At 38.2% G+C, this 24,517-nt stretch overlaps 1 protein-coding gene across 1 annotated transcript; it reads left to right on the plus strand.

Annotated features, from left to right (window-relative positions):
- Positions 1-415: 415 nt before the first annotated feature.
- Positions 416-23,544, plus strand: LOC125861855 (probable acyl-activating enzyme 17, peroxisomal). Its single transcript, XM_049541745.1, is given in 14 exon segments — positions 416-782; positions 1,347-1,476; positions 1,606-1,853; positions 7,278-7,482; positions 8,697-8,737; positions 8,883-9,008; positions 9,914-9,987; positions 18,959-19,179; positions 19,722-19,816; positions 20,110-20,326; positions 22,668-22,793; positions 22,871-22,969; positions 23,123-23,335; positions 23,409-23,544. Coding segments are annotated over 14 exon segments (2,169 nt in total). The 5' UTR covers positions 416-519; the 3' UTR covers positions 23,520-23,544.
- The last annotated feature ends 973 nt before the right edge of the window (positions 23,545-24,517 follow it).

The following is a 24,517-nucleotide window of genomic DNA, read 5'->3' on the forward strand; positions in this document are numbered from 1 at the left end:
AATTAATGTTATTTCCTCCGTCCAACAATAGTTGTCCACTATATTATTCTGGGATGTCCAACAAAATTGTCCATTTCATAAAATTAACTATTAGTTCCTAATTTAACCTCATCATTAATTATAAGTCATTTTCTAATTATATTTTTCAAGCCACGATATTTATAATATTCAAAATGTGATATAGTAAAATTATCTTTTCTAATTATAATTTTTTAAGAAATATGTAAAGTGTACCATTAGTATTAGAAAAAAAAGAATAATAAATTAAATATTATTAATTATTATTTTCTTAATAGATATGTCAAAGTTAAAAATTGCACGGGAAAGGAAGGGAGTATTTGGCAGCCACTTACACGTTTCCAATCATTCATTCAAATTAAAAATAAAGCTGTACAGGTAGTAATAGTAGTTTGGTTTCTCTTCATCTAACAACTCCTCATCATTCATCTCCTTGATTCGCCATTTGCTCTAATTTATGTGTAATCAATCGCTCACAAGTGGATGTGGACTCTGTAGGTTATGGCTAATGAGAATTACAAAACCTTAGATTCCGTCACCGTCGCCGACGTCGAAGCTCTCGGAATACACACTGAACTCGCCGGGAAACTTCACGGAGAACTGAACCGGATTGTTCGTAATTACGCGTCTGCCACTCCCCAAACATGGTACCATATCTCCAAAGAACTACTCACCCCAAGCCTTCCTTTCTCTTTCCATCAGATGATGTACTATGGCTGCTACAAGGATTTTGGGCCTGACCCGCCTGCCTGGTTACCCGACCCGTTAGTCCCTCTTCCCTTTCTTTGAGCTTTGATTTGATCATTTTTATGGAATATTAATTTGACTATTTTTACACTTCATGATTGCCTGTGTTTTATCTGGATTTGTGACTGACTATGCTTGTGGAGCTCACATAGGCTAAGTTTTATCAATGTACATATGAAAAATATGGTGTTATGTTTAAGAATTTGAATTAAAGATGCTTAACTGGATGATAGAAAGACATCTAACTGAAAAATAGTGATAATTTGGAACTAATGGATGAGTGTACCATCATGCGACATGGTTTTGTGGGTTTGGTTGTCGAAAGGTGTATTGGATTTCAAAATATCATGACAATTTTCCATACTACTGGTATACTTGAACGATGATCTCCCCTTTGCTTTGTTCTTACTTTCTGTTGATAAACGAATGGTGATCCTTTTCCAACTGCTCCTAACTGGGTAGATTTTGCATTTGTTGTGTGCAGTGTATGGAAATAATTATAGTGGCATAGAATTCCCGGGAACTTAAATTTGTTTGAATTTGTTATAAATGTTATTTTGATTTCATCTTTTCTGGAACAGAAAAACTGCAAGGTTGACAAATATTGGTCAACTTTTGGAAAGACGTGGAAAGGAGTTCTTGGGATCAAAATATGAAGACCCAATTTCTAGCTTCTCAGATTTTCAGAGATTTTCAGTCTCCGACCAAGAGGTAGGTTAGGTTGAATCTAATTTGAGGTCGAAGTCATGATCATTGGACTTATGTTGTGCTTTTGATGCTAATAAGGAATCATGTGTTTGTTGACTCTCTTGTTTCCTGCTCAATCACTTATTTTGCTAGGTATTTTGGAAAACCATATTGGAAGAAATGAATATTTCATTTTCAGTTCCCCCTGAATGTATTTTACGGGAGAGTCCATCTCATCCAGGTGGTCAGTGGCTTCCTGGAGCATGAGTGAATCCAGCGAAGAATTGCCTCAGTTTAAGAAAGAGGACTTTAAGTGATGTAGCCATAATATGGCGAAGTGAAGGAAATGATGAAGCACCTGTTGAAAAGATGACCTGTCAGGAGTTACGTGAATCAGTTTGGTAAGATACATCGGTGTTGTTAATTATTTTCTCTACGAACTGATGTAGTTCAATTTACAAGGGTTGCTAGATCAGGTTTGATATGATATTATGAAATGATTACATCTTCTCTAAATAAAAGTTGTAGATTTAGGAAGCAGTCAACTACATGAAAATACCAAAAACCACCAATTTTGTGAGCAATAAGATTTAATTTAAAGTTCATCAAGGTCTTGTTTGTTCAACTTTCTATTAGTAACTAGGTCAAAAGAGGGGTGGGGAGGATGAAGTAAGCAGCGAATCACCAACTTCCTAAATGAATCCCCCTTACCTGTTTCATATCTTTTTATATTGTTCTATGCCTAGTGGTTTCATGTATGAGGTACGTCCTTCACTGTGCGTTCAACCAAGTTATTGAAATCTCTGAACCATCACCTTTCTCACTGTGAGAAATATAAGGAAAGAATATTATTGAATTGTTGTTGTAATAATTACATAGAGAACCCTATTTATAGACACTATATAATATAATTCCTTACCAAATAGGAGACTATAAACTATTCCTAGTTTGTGTAGGATTGTGTTTTCCTATTCTATTCTAACACTCCCCCTCAAGCTGGTGCATACAAATTATATGTACCTAGCTTGCTACAAATGTAATTAATACGAGGACCGGTAAGAGACTTGGTGAAGATATCTGCAAATCATTTGACTTCACAAATTTGGTAACAATATCTCCTAAGAGTATCTTTTCTATTACAAAGTGACAATCAATCTCAATGTGCTTAGTCCTCTCATGAAACACTGGATTTGATGCGATATGAAGGGCCGCTTGATTATCACACACAAGTTCCATATGACCGGTTTCTCCAAACTTCAGTTCTCCAAGCAACTGTTTGATCCAAACTATCTCACAAGTTGCTACAGCCATTGCTCTATATTCTGCTTCTGCACTAGATCGAGCAACCACACTTTGTTTCTTACTCTTCCATGGCACCAAATTATCTCCAACTAAAACACAATATCCGGATGTAGAACGTCTATCAAAGGGTGATCCTGCCCAATCAGCGTCTGTATATCCGGTGATATGCTCATGGCCTTGATCCTCGAAGAGTAGTCCTTTACCAGGAGCTGACTTTATATATCGCAGAATACGAACAACTGCATCCCAATGACTTTCACAAGGAGAAGTCATAAACTGACTTACAACACTCACAGGAAAAGAGATGTCTGGTCTAGTCACAGTGAGGTAATTCAACTTTCCAACCAACCGTCTATACCTTTCAGGATTACTGAGTTGCTCCCCCTGTCCTGGGAGGAGTTTAACATTCGGATCCATAGGCGTGTCAATGGGTTTACATCCCATCATACCTGTCTCCTTAAGAATGTCTAAAGCATACTTGCGTTGAGAAATAACAATACCTGATCTAGACTGAGCAACCTCAATACCAAGAAAATACTTCAATCTGCCAAGGTCTTTAGTTTGGAAATGCTGAAAGAGATACTGCTTCAAATTAGCGATACCAACTTGATCATTGCCGGTGATAACGATATCATCAACGTAAACAACCAAATAAATACACATATTTGGTGCTGAATGCTGATAAAACACAAAGTGATTAGCGCCATTACGAGTCATGCCAAACTTCTGAATTACTGAGCTGAACTTTCCAAACCAAGCTCGAGGAGACTGTTTCAGACCATATAGTGACCGACGCAATCGACATACAAGGCTTCTAGACTCCCCCTGAGCAACAAAATCAGGTGGTTGCTCCATATAGACTTCTTCCTCAAGATCACCATGTAGAAAATCATTCTTAATGTCCAACTGATGAAGAGGCCAATGACGAACGACAACCACAGATAGAAAAAGACAGACTGATGCTATTTTGGCCACAGGAGCAAAAGTGTCACTATAATCTAGCCCAAATATCTGAGTATACCCTTTAGCAACAAGGCGAGCCTTAAATCGATCGACTTGACCATTTGGACCAATTTTGACCGCATAAACCCAACGACAACCTACAGTAGACTTACTTGTAGGAAGGGAGACAAGCTCCCAAGTACCACTCGAATGTAAAGCAGACATCTAATCAATCATAGCCTGCCTCCATCCAGAATGAGAAAGTGTTTCTCCTGTAGTCTTAGGGATGGAAATAGAGGACAAAGATGATACAAAGGCATAATGGAGTGAAGATAAATGATGATAACTCAAGAAAGTATAAAGGGGATTAGTATTTCGAGTAGATTGTATACCTTTCTGAAGTGCAATCAATTGGCTAGCAGGGGGCAAGGCCACAGTGGGAGTAGGGTCCCACGCATGACATGAATCATTTGAGACTATTGCTGGATGTGGACGTCGATGATAAGTTAGGAGTGGTGGCACTATAACTGGAGATGGAGAAGATACCGTAGGTCCCTCAAAAGTCGATACAGGTAAGACCTCAGAGATATCAAGATGATCAGAAGATGTGTAGTAAGGTTGAGATTCAAAGAATGTTACATCGGCAAACATAAAATATCGGCGGAGATCATGTGAATAGCAACGATACCCTTTTTGAACTCAAGAGTAACCAAGAAAGACACATTTAAGAGCACGAGGGGCTAATTTATCTTTTCCTGGGGCTAAGTTATGAACAAAGCATTTGCAACCAAATACACGAGGAGGGATAAAATAGAGATGTGACTGTGGATATAGTATGGAATGTGGAACCTGGTTCGAAATAGAAGATGAGGGCATTCTATTAATTAAATAGCAAGATGAAAGGACTGCATCACCCCAAAAACACAGCGGAACATGGGATTCAATGAGGAGAGTGCGAGCAGTCTCAATGAGATTCCTATTCTTTCTTTTCGCTACACCATTTTGTTGAGGACTGTATGGACAAGATGTTTGGTGAATAATTCCTTGGTGAGACATAAACTCCTGAAACTGGGATGATAAGTATTCTAAGGCATTATCACTACGAAAAGTACGAATAGAAACACCAAACTGATTTTTTATTTCAGCAAAGAAACTTTTGAATATAGAAAATAACTCAGAACGATCTTTCATTAAGAAAACCCAAGTACATCTCGAATAATCATCAATGAAACTAACAAAATAACGAAATCCTAAGGTGGAACTGACTCTACTAGGACCCCAAACATCAGAATGAACTAATGAAAAAATAGACTCTGAACGACCCTCAGTACCACGTGAAAATGTGGCACGAGTGTGTTTCCCAAGTTGACACGACTCACAATCTAATTTGGACAAACTAGATAAACTAGGCACCATCTGTTGCAGTTTAGATAGACTCGGATGTCCCAAACGTTTGTGAATGAGGTCCGGAGGATCTGTAACAGAGCATGCTGTGAAGGAATTTGAAGAGGTAAGATACTAAAGGCCTTGTGATTCATGTCCTGTGTAATCGTCTGTCCCGTACTGCGGTCCTGCATGAGAAAAAAATCATCAGAAAAGGTTATGCCACAATGTAGGGCACGTGTCAAACGACTAACATATGCCAGATTAAAAGGGGAACCAGGGACATAAAGAACAGAGTCTAGAGTGACAGAAGATAAGGGTGTGGCTTTTCCAACCCCTTTTGGTTTTGTTTGTATCCCATTGGCCAAAGTAATAGCAGGAAGAGATTGTGAATAAACTATATCTGACAGAAGTGATTTGTTACTAGAAACATGATCAGAAGCGCCCAAGTCCATGACCCATGATCCATGAGTATTAGACTGTGAAACACAAGCAAAAGAATTACCCGCAACAACAACATCATGTTGAACAACCGGAGCTACTTGTGGAGACGTTTGCTTACTTGCTCGATATTGAAGGAACTCATCATATTCTGATTGAGCAATATGAGCATTATGGGATGGTCGATCAGGCGGAGCAACAAATGTTTCTTGTGAAGATGTATGCTTACTTGCACGATTACAAAGGAACTCATTATATTCCTTTAGAGTAGCATGATCATAACTGGGTGGTGGACCGTGCAAATTATGACATATGTCACGAGTGTGTCCAGACTTATGACAATAACTACACTTGGATCGAGGTTTTCCAAGACGACCTCCTCCTCGTCGATTCTCCATAGATTGATATACTCGTTTTTCTATGGTTTGAGATGCGAGAGCAGAGGAATCAAAGGTCGGTGATGAAACTACTTTGTGGCTGGGAGGCGCGGCAATACGAATTAGACGAGAGAATAATTCATCAACCGTAGGAATTGTAGGACTAGCTAAAATCTGATCACGCACTGAATCATGGTCAGTAGAGAGTCCAGCAAGTGTAAGAACTAGAAACAACGTCTGTCTGTGTTCTTGTTGTTTGTCCACATTTGTAGTGATTGGCATCAACGTGTCAAATTCCTCCATGACTGATTGTACCTGACCCAAGTAAGTAGACATATGGGATTCTTGTTTCTTTAAGCTAGTCATTCTAAATATCACATCATAGAATCGAGATATATCATTAGTATATAAAGCACGAGCCTTTTCCCAAACTGAATAACATGTTTGGGATGAGCGAAACAAGGGCATCAACTTGGAATCGATAGATCGCCATAGGAGACTACATAATTGAGCATCAACCTTCTCCCATTGTGCTTTGACGTTATTATCTATCTCACTAGCCTTTGCCTTTTCATCTACCACACAAAAAATGTTGGTTAAGTGATCATGAACGCCTTGGCCCTTGCACCATAACTCAATCGAGGAAGCCCAGGCTAAATAGTTTGAGCTTCCCATTAATGGTTCTGAAGTGATCATAGCACTTGAACTACCTATATTCTTGGAGCCAAAAATATCAATCCCTAAAGACATATTATGAATTTAGAGAGAGGAAAAAAAAATAAGGCTAGTCAGAATCTGGAAAAAAAAAAAAGGTGTAGTCGCCGGAAATTAGGTCTGACTGCCCGAAACTGGTCGGAATAAGAAAATAAATGTACAGTCTGCCTCGGAATGGAGAAGCGACCTCAATGAAAAAAATTGGTCGAAAAAACTGGCCGGAAAGTGTCGTACTCGCTGGCGCGTGATGCGCGTGGTGACGCGACCCCGGAACTCCTGGCGGCGTGTGAGGGCGCGTGACTCGGTGAAACTCAGAGGAGCTCACTGGGGTTTGCTCGCCTGAGTGTTCCGCACCTCATGGTGGTGTGGGTTGTCGCACTACACTTGTAAAACGAGACAACAATGCAAACCAGCCGTTGACAGTCACCGGATTCTGACTTCCTTTTTTTTTTTTTTTTTTCTCACCAATGCTCTGATACCATGTGAGAAATATAAGGAAAGAATATTATTGAATTGCTGTTGTAATAGTTACATAGAGAACCCTATTTATAGACACTATATAATACAATTCCTTACCAAATAGGAGACTATAAACTATTCCTAGTTTGTGTAGGATTGTGTTTTCCTATTCGATTCTAACACTCACAGTTATAACTGTTCTTACAGGGAAGTTGCATATGCTCTTGAAAGCCTGGGTTTGGAGAAAGGATCTGCCATAGCTATAGATATGCCGATGGATGTTAATTCTGTGGTGATCTACTTGGCTATTGTTCTTGCTGGTTATGTAGTTGTGTCCATTGCTGATAGTTTTGCCCCAAGTGAAATTTCGACAAGGCTCATCTTATCAAAAGCAAAAGCAATTTTTACTCAGGTGCTCTATTTATTGAATGAGGATATTTTTTTTTAGCTATTGTATCATATATATGTTATCTTTTAAGGTCATTAGAATTTCATTGGATGAATTCAAGTTTCTAGCTCCTTCCTATGCTAGTAATTCTACACTAAGAAAAGACAGGGTTGTGAAGGCAGGACCCACACTAGTGCATTGATTTTGATGCACCAGATAACATAGTACGACATTCAAAATCTTATGGTATTGGATGGTTTTATAGTCGGTCATTCAACAATTTATCAGATAATAACCCAAAATTAACGAAGAATTGAGGAAAAAATGTTAAAAAATGTAACTATAATATGCATTAAAGAAGTGGATACAAATGAGTTCTAAAAAATATTGTGTTTCTATTTTAGATTAAATTAGGCAATATATGAAGATCATATGTGAGACCAAATTAGCAGGACAGCAGACCGGTTGTAAAATCATGGGTTGATATCTTCTTAAAATATTTAGATATGATAGTATTGGATATAACCAATACACGTACAGATGATCAGGAAGATTTATGAAGCAGTCGCCTAATCAATTTATGTTGTTTCATTATTTTTAAATCTTTTTGGAGAATTTAGTTTGTTAAGCGTGTAAAGTCCAGTTGATGCGTTAAAATGATGAAAGAACTTCATTTGAGACTCAAAACTGGTAAACACTTTTTCTTTTATTCTAAAAAAATAATACATATATAAAGAAATGTAGGAATGTTTCAAATATTAGCTTCCAGCAAATTTGTTATGGCTTCACTTTTAATACTTTGAAAAAATAAAACAGTTTGATTGTGGAGAAGTAAACTCTTCATACTCATGAACGTTGGGTCTTTTTTGTCTAATTTTCTCTATTAAGGGCATTTGGAGAATTTCCAAAGAGCTCCAGTATTTTAAGGATAGGCTTCCAAAAATCTAGTTGGATTAACATTCATGGGAGTATCCAGTGCAGAAACACTATTTTGTGGCTCTATTATTTGATCATTGGTTCTGATGGACTCCCCTATCATCAAATTGTACTTATTTTAGATTTTATTCCTTAAGTTCAACAAAATTCAAATGGTGAAATTTGGTACAAATCATTATTCCTCATTCTTATTAACTCCTTTTGGCATATGCAGCTGCACTCATTTTGCTTCCCATTTGTTTGTTATTACTATTTATTGGTGCTTTTCTTGTTTAATTTCGTTCTGTCAATGATGTGTACAGGATTTTATTCCCCGCGGAGAAAAAAAGATACCCTTGTACAGGTCATCTCTCTCCTCTCTTTCTGCTTCAGACATTATGAACTGTATCGAGGTTCATGCAAGCTTAACTGCTAGCGCCAGTAGTAAATTATGCATTTCCCTTTTTTTCATGTCTTCTCTTTCTTGACTCACTTGTTGAAAACTACAGTCGTGTTGTTGAAGCTCATTCACCGATGGCAATTGTGATTCCCAATAGAGCCTCCAGCTTGAGCATAGAATTACGTGATGGTGACATCTCTTGGCCTGACTTTTTAGACAGAGTGAAAGATTCCAAGTAAGAACTCCTGCCACAGAGATTCTTATCATTTGTTTGTACATGTTTAATCTAGGAAAAGGATAATATAGTGGTTGTTCTTTATTTTGTCATACTTAATTGTTACCAATGAATTGGGTCAGAGTTTGGAATGTTGTATCAACTTCTTCTTCTAAGCATTAAGAAGTGTGTAAGATGAGTTCCATCCGCATTGCCCTGAGCTAAGAATACAAGGGGAGTAACGGAGAAAGGGAATAGAAATAGAACAATCAGAAATTTACATGATAAATTAACACATGATATTACTACCACCTTTGGGCCTAGATCAATCAGAATGCAGGAAGGACAAGAGCCGGTGCAAGAGTAAATAAAAAGATGCGGCATTGATGGTGTAATTTATCCCCAAGAGGATACTAAAAAATTTAGTGGAGGGGCCAATCAGAATATGTTAAGCCTCGTTGACAAGAGGAAGGAAGTAGATACCCTCAGAATTCTATCTTGATCATTTTGGATAACTAGATAGGTTTGTTTAGATTTCTTCAAGGATACTAATCGTCAACACATGTTTCATCTTTGTTTGCAACCTCCTAATTGTTTTTTAGTGTTAGGGAGAGGAATCTTCGCACAGGACTTAGTTTAGGAAATTTACAATAGGCTTACATCTTCTACATAACCTCAAACATAACTGGGTGGGCTTGTCCACTCTTAGCTTGTAATTATGGAGGTATCGACAAATGTCTCCCTTCTTGTTTTGTAATCTTTCCTAACTTGCTTTCAACAATGGGTAGGGGTCAGAGCCTAACCCCTACTCCACCTTCTTAGCTAGATTATAAAAAAACAAGTCTACTTTTGTCATCTCTGACTATATGTTCATTTACAAAATGTTACGCACATTTCCCATTGAATGCTAGTTGTTTGTAATGCAGGGGACTTGAGTTTGTTGCTGTTGAACAACCTATTGATGCATTTACGAACATTCTGTTCTCATCTGGCACAACAGGTGTAGTAGAAGTAAAACTTATGTCCAATTCTTTCATGCCAATATGCATTTTGGTTTTTGTTTGAACTGCATGTCACTTCCAAAATAATAAAGCTGGGGATATCATTGTGTGAAAACAGGATTGAGTTTTTTTTTTTTTTAGGAAGAAAATAGGATCAAGATTCTAGAGTAAGGACAATCTAGAGCCTGAAAGGAAGTGGAAGGCAATAATGACTTAACTCATAGCATTAGGGAAGTTACTTGCCCTAGTCTACTGTGGTTTAAGGTGGTACAATAATGAGGAAGATGAGTGCTGAGATTGACGCATACTTGTTACGATGATAATGTGAAGTGGAGGAGAAAATAAGAGAGAGCTCGACTTTAATTCCCTCTAGGCATTGGAATTTTGTAAGAATCGGGTTACTTGAATAAACAAGAAAATTACGCGGAAGCAAAAGTACAATGATTAAAGACCTTAATTGAAAGATATGTGAAATTTGTGAATAAATCCCTAAATTTCAAGATAAAGTGCTAGGAACCCTAAATGATCTTAATATTCAAATTAGCGGATTAAAACTTATTATGATACTAATATAGTTAATTCAAGAACTTCGATCAAAAAGTGATCTAGACCTTTATTTCGGTGAAATTAGAGACAACAATTAGTATAAGACTAATTACCTTCTTTAATTTACTTAACTAGAAACCAAATATATTAAGTTAATCATTAATTCTACCTCTTAAAGTATCGTTCTTATAAAGTTATATGATAAATCCATAGTCACCACACACAAGTGTAAAGAAGAGAAATGTCTCAAATAATATTAATCATGTTTAAATTTGAGAACTATAATCACGTGATTTTCCAAGTAATTTTTGGAATGGGGATTTATTATCTAGGTGGGAGGTTGGCAGATGGTTGATGAGGTAGACAGTGTGGTGACACGCGAAAGTCCAAAATTGGGTGGGAAGGGACGCCTCATGTAAGAATGTTCTTGCAGTTTCAATGATATGGCGATGTCGTCGTTCTGCAAGTGCAACTCGTTGAGGCGTATAAGGTGTTCAATGCCGTGAAGTGAAAGATAGGAGTCAAGACTTTGATACTCTCCTCCGCCATCAGTGTAAAGTGATAAAATTTTGGTGTCAAAATGTTTTTCCATCAAAGGATGGAAATTTTGAAAGATCTCTTTAACTTCACCTTTTTTTGTTAATGTATAGAGCCAAGTATATTTAGTATATTGGTCAACAAAAATACAATAATATAGCTTCTTATCAAGAGATAAAATCGGTGATGGCCCCCATAAATCACTAAAAATAATTTGAAGAGGCTTAGAGCTACNTCCAAGTAATTTTTGGAATGGGGATTTATTATCTAGGTGGGAGGTTGGCAGATGGTTGATGAGGTAGACAGTGTGGTGACACGCAAAAGTCCAAAATTGGGTGGGAAGGGACGCCTCATGTAAGAGTGTTCTTGCAGTTTCAATGATATGGCGATGTCATCGTTCTGCAAGTGCAACTCGTTGAGGCGTATAAGGTTTTCAATGCCGTGAAGTGAAAGATAGGAGTCAAGACTTTTATACTCTCCTCCGCCATCAGTGTAAAGTGATAAAATTTTGGTGTCAAAATGTTTTTCCATCAAAGGATGGAAATTTTGAAAGATCTCTTTAACTTCACCTTTTTTTGTTAATGTATAGAGTCAAGTATATTTAGTATATTGGTCAACAAAAATACAATAATATAGCTTCTTATCAAGAGATAAAATCGGTGATGGCCCCCATAAATCACTAAAAATAATTTGAAGAGGCTTAGAGCTACGCAGTGAGAGTTGGGAAAAAGGATGCCGATGGGCTTTATTTGTGATAATGATGCAAGTGTATTTCACTTCATACTCAAAATGATAGATTACACCTAGAATATATACAGAAAGCTAGACACAAAAGGTCAGGAGCATATCCCTGATAGGTTACCTACCATACCTATAATACCTACAATATTTGACTATTACACATTACCTACAATACTTGACTATTATCTTACACAATCTAATAGTTGAATACTCTTTGACAATATCTTAACACTCCCCCTCAAGCTGAAGCGTACATGTCATATGCTCCAAGCTTGCTGCAAATGTATTCAACCCGAGTTCCTCTAAGGGACTTGGTAAGAATATTTGCCAATTGGTCATCTGAACAAACAAAGCCGGTGGCAATGCATCTGGACTCAATCTTTTGCCTAATGAAATGACAATCCACCTCTATATGTTTTGTTCTTTCATGGAAAACTGGATTTGAGGCAATATGAAGGGCAGCCTGAATGTCACATATAAGCTTCATCAGTTTGAATTCAACACATTTCAACTCTTGAAGAAGTTGTTTCAACCAAATAAGCTTGGATGTAGCAAGAGCCATAGCTCGATATTTTGCTTCTGCACTAGATCTTGCAACGACATCTTGCTTTTTACTTTTCCAAGAGATTAAATTGCCTCCAATCATGACACAATACCCGGAAGTAGAACGTCTATCCGTTGGAGAACCTGCCCAATCCGCATCAGAATATCCAATGATGTCAGCATGACCTTTGTCTTCATATAACAATCCTTGTCCTGGAGCTCTTTTGATGTATCTGAGGATGCGAATTACTGCATCCCAATGATCTTTACATGGAGCTTGGAGAAACTGACTAACCACACTGCAAATGAAATATCCGGGCATGTAATAGTTAGATAATTCAATTTACCAACCAGTCTTCGATATCTACCAGGATCTTCCAATGGCTCCCCCTGTCCAGGAACGAGTTTGATGTTTGGATCCATAGGAGTGTCAATAGGTTTGCAATTTAACATGCATGTCTCCTCTAATATGTCCAATGCATATTTTCTTTGTGAGATAGCAATACTTGTCTTGGATTGTGCTACCTCAATTCCTAAAAAATACTTCAACTTACCCAATTCTTTGGTTTGAAAGTGACTGAACAAATGCCTCTTTAGCTGAGATATTCCTTCTAGATCATTGCTAGTTATGACAATGTCGTCAACATAAACGACCAAATACATGTTCTTTTCTGGGCCATTATGTCGATAGAAAACAGAGTGATCTGCTTTACTTCGAGACATCCCAAATTGTTGGACAACCGAGCTAAATCTGCCAAGCCATGCTCTCAGAGATTGCTTGAGGCCATATAGAGAATGCTTGAGACGGCATACTAAGTTCGACTGCCCCTGAGCAACAAATCCAGGAGGTTGCTCCATATAAACTTCCTCAGCAAGTTCACCATGCAAAAAGGCATTCTTAAAATCTAGTTGATGAAGCGGCCAATGATGCATTGCTGCCAAGGAAATAAGCAGTCGGACAGATGCAATTTTGGCAACTGGAGAGAATGTGTCACCATAGTCAAGACCATAAATCTGTGTGTACCCTTTGGCAACAAGGCGAGCTTTCAGCCGATCAATTGTTCCATTTGAACCCACCTTTACGGTATAAATCCATCGACTTCCAACAATAGATTTCCCCTTCAGTAACTGGACCAATTCCCAAGTGTTATTTGTCTGTAAAGCATTCATCTCTTCGATCATAGCATCTCTCCACCCTGGATGTTCCAATGCTTTACTAACAATCTTTGGTATAGGTACAGTAGATAGGGTAGTTACAAAGGTATAATATAATGGGGACAACCGATGATAACTTAAGCAGTTATATCTTGGTTGTTGATTTTGAGTAGTACGTATACCTTCGCGTATGGCAATTGGTGGGGTTGTTGCATCTGATCAAGTCATGACTGGAGCAGGTGACGAAGGAGCAAGAGATGAGTCATCAGGAGCTACTAATGTATCTGTACTAGGAGTAGTATTATCATTGTTATCACTAAGAGGACGAGCACGTCAGGTGTATACTTGAAGAGGAGGATGAGTGGTTTGAGGGTTGTTTGGAAGATTGACTTGTGGTAGAGGAAGTATAGGTACTGGCAGAATTTGAGGAAATAAATTTTTGCTTGTAGTGCTTGGTGTAAAATAGGGAGATGTTTCAAAACAATGTTACATCTGCAGTGATAAAATATTTATTTGTTTTTGGATCATAGCACTTGTAACCTTTTTGGTGACGAGAGTATCCTAGAAATACACACTTAAATGATTCTGGTTGGAGTCTGTCATTTCTAGTACTTAGATCATGGACAAAGCCAGTACATCCAAACACTCTCAAAGGTAGACGATAGGGATTTTGACCTGGAAAGAGAATTGAGTGAGGACTTTTATGTTGCAACACAGTGGAGGGCATTCTATTTATCAAATAGCAAGCAGTGAGAACGGCATCCCCCCAAAAACAAAGAGGAACATGATGGTGTATGAGTAAAGTACGAGCAGTTTCAATGAGATGCCTATTTTTACGTTCGGCGACCCCATTTTGTTGAGGAGTATATGCACAAGAAGTCTGGTGAGTGATTCCCTGAGACGACATGAAACTGGCAAAAGGAGACGATAAGTACTCCTTGGCATTATCACTGCGTAATACCTTTATTGAAACACCAAATTGATTGCTTATCTCAACATAAAAATTTTGAAAAATAGAGAATACTTTGGAACGGTTTTTCATTAAAAACACCCATGTGCAATGGGAAATATCATCAATAAAATACTGAAATCCTAAACTTGAAACAACACAACTAGGGCCCCATACATCTGAGTGAACAATATCAAACATATACGCAGCCCTGTTATTGACTCTTTTGGGAAACGAAGTGCGACTATGTTTCCTAAGTTGACAAGACTCACATTCAAAAGAAGACAAACTGGAAAGACTAGGAATTAATTTTTGAAGTTTTGCAAGATTCGGGTGACCATGACGGTTGTGGAGAAGGTCTGTTGAGGTAGTGGAAGTGAAGGCAACTGGTGGTGGTGATTTTGACATGTAATACAGTCCCTGTGACTCATATCCTGTTCCAATCGTCTTCCCCGTTTTCCGGTCCTGTACAACAACATAGTCAGCCAAAATAGTGACACCACAATTGAGGTGTTTCGTTAATTTGCTAATAGAAATCAAATTAATTAAACATTCAGGAGCAAATAAAACCGAGTTTAAGGAAATAGAGGGAAGAAGTTGCACGTCCCCTATTTCGTTTACTGCAGTTGTTGATCCATTAGCAAGGGTAACTGCAGACAGGGTTGTGGAATGAATGATATTTGAAAAAAGATTCTTATTACCAGAGATATGATCAGATGCACTAGAATCTAATATCCATGGGCAAGTGGGTGAAGACCTAGTTAGACAAGCAACAGAATTACCATTTTGTGAGGTTCCAGATAAAAGGTGATTGTCGTGTAGCTGCTTGATACTGCAAGTAGTCACTGTAGTCTGCTCCAGACAAAGTAATGGAATTGACCAGTTGTCCATCTGTGTCTTTATGGTTTTGAACCATGTGAGCTGTACTCCGATTGTTAGTACGCGGTGGTCGACCATGCAATTTCCAACAAGATTGTCGAGTATGGCCTGGCCTGTTGCAATAGTTGTAATAGGGTCTAGAGTTCCTACTGTCCCCCCTTTGATGGACATTTAGTTCCTGTGGATTTTCATTTTTCACATCTAATATAGATGTCTCAACGTTATTGGTCTCAATTGTTTCTGAACCAATACGCAATAATCGAGCTAAAACATCGATTAAGGAAGGAACTGAGGAACTTGCCAAGATTTGATCTTTTACCGGTGTCAGATCAGATCTAAGTCCTTTCAGTGCTAAAACCATAAAGAACTATCTCTTTGTTGCTCCTGTGTGGTGACACTTTCAGAGAGTGGCATGAGAGAATCGAATTGATCTTTCAAGGTATTTATCTGTCCTAAATAACTTGCCATATCTTGATTATTCTGCTGAAGTTGGACTAAGTCTGAGACAACCTTGTATATACGTTGCATATCATTCGTATACAAAGGCTTAGCTTTAGTCCAAACTTTATAGCAAGTTTTACAAGATTGAAATAGGTTGAGTAATTTAGGATCCAAAGAGTTCCATAAAAGATTGCATAATTGAGCATCAATTCGAGTCCACTTAGTCCTTTCACTAGCAACAATATCACTGGTATTTTTAACTAAATGATCCTCATATCCTTGTCCCATAAACCACATCTCAACAGATGAAGACCATGGTGTGTAATTATTACTACCTTCCAACTTCACAGTAGTAATAACAGGAGAACTTGAAATAGAGGGAAACATTGATCTGATATCACCTGAAGATTCAATCTTTTTGGAGACTTCAATTAGAGATTCACCTTTCTTTGACATTATGGCTTCAACAACTAGATGAAATACAAAAAAGAGGTGATTGGTGAAAAGAACGCGAAACAGAAAAAGAGAAGAACAAAGTTCCTCTTTATGACTGGAGATCTGGTTGAGACCTTTTCTGATCAGAACTGAACCAGAAATTTACCGGAAAAAGAAGAAGAATGAAACAGAAGAATGACTGGAGATCTGGTTGAGACCTTTTTCAGATTGGCAATATATGGTAATTTATGCATAAATTTTATAAAATGACAAGTATTGTGGTCCAGCTATTTATAGAAAGGGATAACATATAAAATGGGACGGAGGGAGTATTTAAAATAAACCTAAGAACTCTAGAGTGAGGATGTCCAAGACGTTGGAACCAAGTAGTGAGAGGAATGGATGTAGTGGTCATGTGAGCTTGGGGAGGTGGGACAGGCCACTCATACAATCCTTTTTTGGTCCGGCCGTGCACCAGTGGTTTCCGCGTTTTCAAATCCTTCACAACAAAGTCAAAAGGAAAAAATTCAATCGACTTTAGATTGTCTTGACAAAATTTAGAAACAGAGAGAAGCTTACGTTTAATGGAAGGAGCACAGAGAGTGTGGGTTAGTTTAAAATATTATTTGATGCATTTAATTGAGTAGAATTAGTGTGAGAAATAGGAATTTTATTACCATCACCCATGGAGACATCCTCGTTACTATGGTACGGTTGTAGGTTGTGTGGCTCTTGATGGGTGGCTCCCGAGTCAACTATCCAGGGGTTGGTGGCAACAGTAAACCTAGCTGCATAGTTGGCTTTGGTTTCAAAGTGATTGTGAGACTTCGAGCGGCAAACATTGGCGGTGTGGCCTATCCTGTTACATAGTTGACAACGAGTTACGCCGTTTGGATTTGAGTTAGACTGCCAGTGTGGTGGAGTATTTGGCCGTGAGTTCTGACGCCATTGTTGAGAATTGGTTGTCTGCCTGCGATTGTTGCGATTATTGGTGTTGTTTTTGGTGGGAGTGGCAGCTGCAGCAGTGATAGGACTGGACAACTTCTTAGCATCCTCGTGGCGAAGGAAGAGTTCATAGTCTAGTAGTTTTTCAAACAATTCCTCATAGGGATAGTCGTATCACGTGCACGAATGGCAGAAGATATCTCTCGAAACTCAGGCCCCAGACCACTTAGTATTTTGACTATGAGTTCAGGATTGGACACAGGAGCACCAACAGTGGTTAACTCATCCGAAAGGGACCGAATATTGTGAAGATATTCAGTGATGGAGCGAGAGTCCTTAGTGGCACGGGAAAGCTGATCACGCAAACTGAAGAGCTGAGTTTGAGACTTGTTCGCGTAAGTGGTATGCAAAGCATCCCAAGCTGATTTAGCCGAATCGGCGGTAGCAATAGTAGAAGCAATAGTGGGTTCGATAGAAGCCATAAGGGCATTCTGGATGGGTTTGTCTTGGCGGAACAAAGGTAAGAAGGCAGGATTAGGAGATATGTTTGTACCGAGTGCAATCGTGCGATTGGGTGCCAGAGTGGTCCCATCGAGATGGCCAAAGAGGTTGTAGCCATACATAAGCATGGAAAATTGGGCTTTCCAGGTGGCGAAGTTGTGACCACCGCTTAGTTTAATGGGTAGTTGGGAAGCAGGATTGAACTGAATGATTATTTTACTACCCATTGTGTTATCAGCATTGACAACTGTTGGATTATTGCCATTGTTGTTCCCATTGGGATTGGTCATTGTTGCTGATCTGTGTGAGGAGAAGGAAGGGAAAAAAGTTGGATCGTTCTCATTAGAGCGTGAAGAGCCCTGATACCATATAATGACTGGGTATAAGTTGAAAGACGATAATATATTAATGAAGACAGAAAGTTGCTTAAATAGAATTACAGTGGAAAGGCTCCTAAACGAACTGAAGTAATAAAACCTAACTAGACAATAACTGCTGAAACTTAATCCTAAATAAACAGGGATAGGGACTGCTCAAACTTAATACGACTAAATAACTAAACTGACTCGTGATGTTCCAATACACTTAAGGTTCATGTCTCACTGTAGCATCATTAAACTGGGGCCTCTCACGTGAACAACACTATAAAGAGGGAAAATAGTACTTTGGAATGGATAGTGTAAAGGAAGGCCTGATGTACAGCTTATATTTGAAAATTACCCTAACCTAACAAGAAAGCTCCCATGATTGTAGAGCATCCAAATGTTTCTCCAGTCTAGAACTGCAAGACCACACTTTGCTAAGGCTGCTTGTACTACTCAGAATCTAGAATATTTTGGGTCAAGAGTGATATGCAGGTGGTTGTGCAAAGTTGGAAGCGAGATCTGAGTGTTTGTATAAGTTGTGCTTGCAGGGGTGGTTTACATGATGTTGGATTCCAGTTTAGTGTGATTCTTGGGTTTCCAAGGGAATTGCCTGTCTTGTTTCTGTTTTGGTACTGACACTTCTCTTTCTTTTGTGAGGGAAGGTTGAGAGGGAGGTGAGTGGGTGTAGAATCCTTTTTTTCATAACAAATTAAGGGTTGAAGAAATCACATCAATATGGTTGTTACATTCACATATAGATATCCTCTTTCTAAACAAGAACGGTTAATTTAGTAGTCAAGTCAACCGTCGAACTGAAATGGCAGCACAATATCCTCTTTATGTTTACCAATTGATTATCAAGAATTCATTGAATTGGTAACGCAAATGAAGCAATTGAATAAATGGTCACAACTAAAATCCTAAATGGTCCAGGAGATCCGAAGGCAATTCCATGGACTCTCCTCACACCTTTCAAGGCGGCTGCTGATGGGTGGTGCCATATGGATATTAAAAATGGCGATGTTGTTGCTTGGCCGACTAATCTTGGGTGGATGATGGGACCTTGGCTCGTTTATGCTCCATTGTTGAATGGGGCATCCATTGCCTTGTATAATGGATCTCCCCTTGGTTCTGGCTTTGCTAAGTTTGTACAGGTTAATTTCTTTCATTGTTATACTTCCTTGGTCTCCTTTTTCGTGTTGAATGACTCGGTGAAAATCACTCTGTATCACAATTATATGCATTTGAGATAATTGTGTCAGCTAATATCATGTTGCTTTGTTATCTTCTAATCTGGTGTATTTTCTTATTGTAAGCTAGGGAAGGTATCTATTTATTTGTCTTTTGAACCTACTTTTATCTCTTCCTACGTGCATTAGCCTTGCAACTATACTTTGGGTGGACTATCAGGAAACTAAACAGGCTAAGTTTCTTAATTCCTAGATTTAATTGAAAAGGAAAAAAATGATGAGTAGAAAGAGAACACTATTGCATGTACAGTTTTACAATTTTATAATTTTATTGCTAAGCTTGTGGGTTCTCACCAACCCAACAGAAGTGAACTAATCGAGGCATCACAATATTTGATAGATATGGTATTTTAAAATCTTTTATTCATCGCAAACCTACATTGTTTAAATGTTGAATACCTTTAGTTATTTATGCTCATGAAAAATCTCCCTTGCAAATTAACCAGGATGCTAAAGTAACTATGCTTGGGGTGATTCCAAGTATAGTGAGGACTTGGAAAGCGAAAAATTCTCCTGATGGCTATGATTGGTCGACCATCCGGTAGTTTCTGAGCAACTCTCTCATTATGTTTTTGTTTCACGAAGAGCTCTATTGGTATCTTTGTCCTTGTTTTACTTCTATTTCTGTATCTCCTTGCCTGTTATTTCCTTCCAAGTTGACTGAAATTGCGGGGCAAGCTTGCACATGGTTGATTCATGAATTTACATTTCAAAATACTGATATTATATGAAAACAAATATGTTTCCTATGCATATGCACATTAAATGATTTCTGCTCAAGACTATTTTTCCTTTCCCTTTCTTGGGCTTAATGTAGTTCATACATGATCCTAGTTGCTTTGGCTCCACTGGTGAGGCATCTAGCGTGGATGAATATCTTTGGCTAATGGGAAGAGCTGAATATAAACCGATAATCGAGTATTGCGGTGGTACAGAGATTGGTGGCTCCTTTGTCTCTGGGTCAATGTTGCAGCCCCAGTCTTTAGCCGCTTTCAGCACAGCAGTCATGGGATGTAGTCTTCATATTCTTGGCGATGATGGGTTTCCTATAGTAAGCACGATACAACCTTATATTTGGAACATCAATATTATTTGCTAGAGCAAACTGCAATTAACATCATGTGACACATTTTATGCTTGCCTATTAAGTTCTTAAGCTAGTGAGAGTTGAGTGTTTACCAAATGTGATCAGGTGTCATGCAACTTCAACTTGCTACTTCTGTCTGGGTTCCTCATAAAGAAACCATTCAGATTACTGTTTTATTTGGCCACATCTTAAAACATTCACATCCCCTTATTGCTTGTTATTGTGATATTTTAATCTGATTGTTGAGAAAATTGACCTTAACTCAACTCCAAATGCTAGCTCGTAAAGTCAGCATTTGATGTATCGGCAATAACAAGAAATTTAGAGGATGGAAATTGAATTTAGGCACAAAGGAAATTCAACAAAGTAGACAATAACTAGATTGAAAGGCCACAAAGTTACCTTCGACACTAGAACCTTAGTACCTAAGCTATAGAACCCATCAAGAAGATAGCCAAATCCCTTTGCTTCCTCACTAAGTTGGAATTGATCCAATAGCTACGCCTACTGTCCTACCAAGTTCATATATCAATATAATCTAACTCTACTAAATTGAGGAAGTAAGGTATTAATACTACGGCTTAAAAGAAGCTAATAAAGTCAAATATCTCCTGCTAGGGATTAGAAATATTATGAGACTGAAAAAGGGAAGTTGGAAACGTTGAGGTTATTCTCGAGGTTGCATCTGCGGTGGTGCAATCATGGTCCGGCCTTGGGTAAACTTCCTCTCGATAGTGGACTCTTAAGGCGCGTTTGCGGACCTTTTCAAAGTCAGCACCTTCCGCTTAAGCAGACATCTTGTCACAATCTCAGTCTTCTGTTAGGCCTGGTTTCACCGTGATAGGGAATGGTGTCTGCGGACAAGTCATGATCCAAAAACCGGGGATGCGATGGCACCTATCTAACCCATTGATAGGTAAGCAACCCAAAACATATAATCATAAGTCGAAGCACAATTATGAGAAAATATTAAATAAATCTGAAATAATACCTAATTCAGCCTTTCTCATAAAATTCATAAGAAAATACAGAACTAGATACGGACTCCCCAAAATCTGATGTCACTAGTACAAGCCTCTACGAATCATGGAGTACAATCTTGGTCTAGACAATATTGGAAATAAAAACAACATAAAAGTAAAAGAAAGTTTAAGGATAGAAGAGATCTAGAAGTTGCAGCATAGTCAAGCAACTACCTCAAAGTCTCGAGTGAAAACTCAATCTGCGAACAATCACTGACCATTGGAACTCGGCTCAGAACTGCACACAATGGTGCCGAAGAAAGCAAGGGTGAGTGCGAAATCCACTAGTACTCAACAACATTGTTGATCGACCCACATTTGAAGGGATGACGAGGGTTGACCCTAAACTGCCCTGTTCCGCTATCTTTCACAGATACAACTCATTTTAAGGAAGACACATGCGGACTAAAAGCTAATGTCAACAACAATCACTTAGAGATCAAGTCCAAGTAATCTGAGATCACAGTCAAGTCAAGACAAGACTAAGTAAGCTACTTTCACAATGCCCAATCACGTTCACACCATATCAATGCTATGTAAAGATGAATGAGATGATGCACATGCCTCCTACCTGGCCAAAATTAGAACCTGTATATACCTGCTGCCATACTATATCTAGCTAATTCCATTCTGAGATCATCTTCATCGAATGTTGATTGTGGTCAAACTTTTTCAACTTTCCACCCTTCCAAAATGATAACCTCATTCAACCATCAAAATGTACAGAAATCACTAAAATGACTATGGGGGTCGTTATAGGAGATGGTACTCTGCACCAGAAAATTCTGATGCTGCATCAGTAGTTCCAAAAAGCTTTCTGGGATCCAATTTGAGATTTTCATTTCTTCAGCTTCACTTCTCCATAACTCGACCCATGGCTTTCATCTTCATGAACAAGCCTTTAAGGTACTTGAACTCCCTTTGCTTGGCTTATAGTTAATGGCTTGACAAAGCTTGGCCCCATCAGGTTTGCCCAAGACTATATAAGGAGACAACATAGTTCCCTCCCAATGTAGGGAACTTAATATCCCCCCTCCCTGCATGCCCATGACTGGATATCCAGTGCGTGGACATGGACAGTATAATATAAGGCCTAAAATCGGGTGAACCTAGAATAGGAATAGGCCTGATTTTGATAGCATGTTAAAAAAATGAATCTCGAGTCTCAATCAATCCCATAGGCTAGCTCATGAGGAGAGAATTACCCATAACCGGTAGGGAGACAGTAGTTCATTCTCTCCACTAGTTGGGACAGTTTAACTATTATTTTACCTTTTGTTTAGCCATCAGATGTTCCTGGGATTGGTGAATTGGCCCTTGGTCCTCTCATGTTTGGAGCTTCAAGTACACTGCTGAACGCGGACCATAATGAGATCTACTTCAAAGGAATGCCTGTTTTGAATGGAAAGGTAGTGCATATTATTATCCTGTAGTCTAAGCTATTTTAGTTTTACTAATATCTTGTTTGGCACTATTTGTATCGCAGGTTCTAAGAAGACACGGGGATGTGTTTGAACGTACTTCCAAAGGATATTACCATGCACATGGTCGTGCAGATGATACAATGAACCTAGGGGGCATAAAGGTCTGCATGTAGCCTCGAAATTGAATCCGAAAGTATCTGTTTAGTATTAAGATCCCTGTAAACTATGCATATGAATGGGCATTCGAGTTGTCAGGCATTCCACTTATACTGGATTGTTTCCTTTCCTAAGAGTTCTGCTATTCCATTTGTCAGGTGAGTTCACTTGAGATTGAGCGCATATGCAATGCAGTAGATGAAAATATACTAGAGACGGCAGCAGTTGGAGTACCACCTGCTGCTGGTGGACCTGAGAAGTTGGTAATTGCAGTCGTGTTCAAGGATTCAGATAACTTGGAGCAAAAGTTGGTCAATTTGTTGATTTCTTTCAACACAGCTTTGCAGAGGAAGTTGAATCCATTGTTCAAGGTACATCATAGGCCTGAAAGGTTGCATGTTCGTTAGGATATATTGTTTCATCTAAATACAACAATATGTGCAGGTTTCCAGTATTGTTCCTCTCCCTTCCCTACCAAGAACAGCAACAAATAAAGTCATGAGAAGGGTATTGAGGCAGCAGTTTTCTCAAGCAGATCAAGGTTCCAGACTGTGATCTATATTATTCCCAATGAAGAGACTTTATGTAATAATATAACATAGTAATATGAGTCGAATTTTCTTTATTACAGAACAAATCTCACAATGTACAAACTGCAATCCAAGAAGTTGATCCATAGATTTATTGTCTTGTATTGTAACATGTACTTGACATGTGAATTGGATGCAATCTACAGAATGAAATAATCATTTATGCATTCTAAAATGGGGATTACAGGTTTTTATCCATCTGAGTTTCAGAGCCAGTTTAATACATAAAAGTTAGAACTACAATAAGCAATTACTGAATATGGAACCCTAGGTTAAGCTTTGGGCTGGTCTAATGTTTGCCCCATGGAAAACTCTAACTTGTAAAAGAACTAGTGAAGAAACAAATAATTTTGAACTAATCATTTCAAGAACAATAAAACTTTAGAAAATAGTCATAATAAGTTTCTAATTCAATTGCTAGGTCCCAGAGGGTTGAGAATTGACTTAAAGTAAAAAGAATGAACAAAATGGGGTTTCGCTATAGAAGGTAGCAAAGTTGCATGACTTCGCTATACCAAAGGATGGGTTCGCTAATAGTGACCTTTGCTTAAGTCTGTTTTCCAGCTGATCTTGACAATAACTTAGAATATTCGATCAGAGAACTCTAACGGTAATTTTTTCAAGACTTTTCTCTCAAGTGATTTAAACCCATTTTTTCAACTGTAATTCATTTTCTTCGTAGAATCAAAGGGTGAGTTCTTTGTGGAACTTTATGGGTTGAACCATAGGTTAATTATTATTGGGGCAGAATGTAAAATTAGGGTATTTGTGCATGATTTACATTCTTTATTATTATTATTATTATTATTATTATTATTATTATTATTATTATTATCTTTATTATTATTATTATTATCTTTATTATTATTATTATTATTATTATTATTATTATTATTATAGATAATACTGCATTACTTACTGCTCAGCATATTAATATTCTGATCAAGCAGCAAAATTATGTTA

This window comes from Solanum stenotomum, chromosome 4 (genome assembly GCF_019186545.1).
Source record: "Solanum stenotomum isolate F172 chromosome 4, ASM1918654v1, whole genome shotgun sequence".
In the NCBI taxonomy this organism is placed as follows: Eukaryota; Viridiplantae; Streptophyta; class Magnoliopsida; order Solanales; family Solanaceae; genus Solanum; species Solanum stenotomum.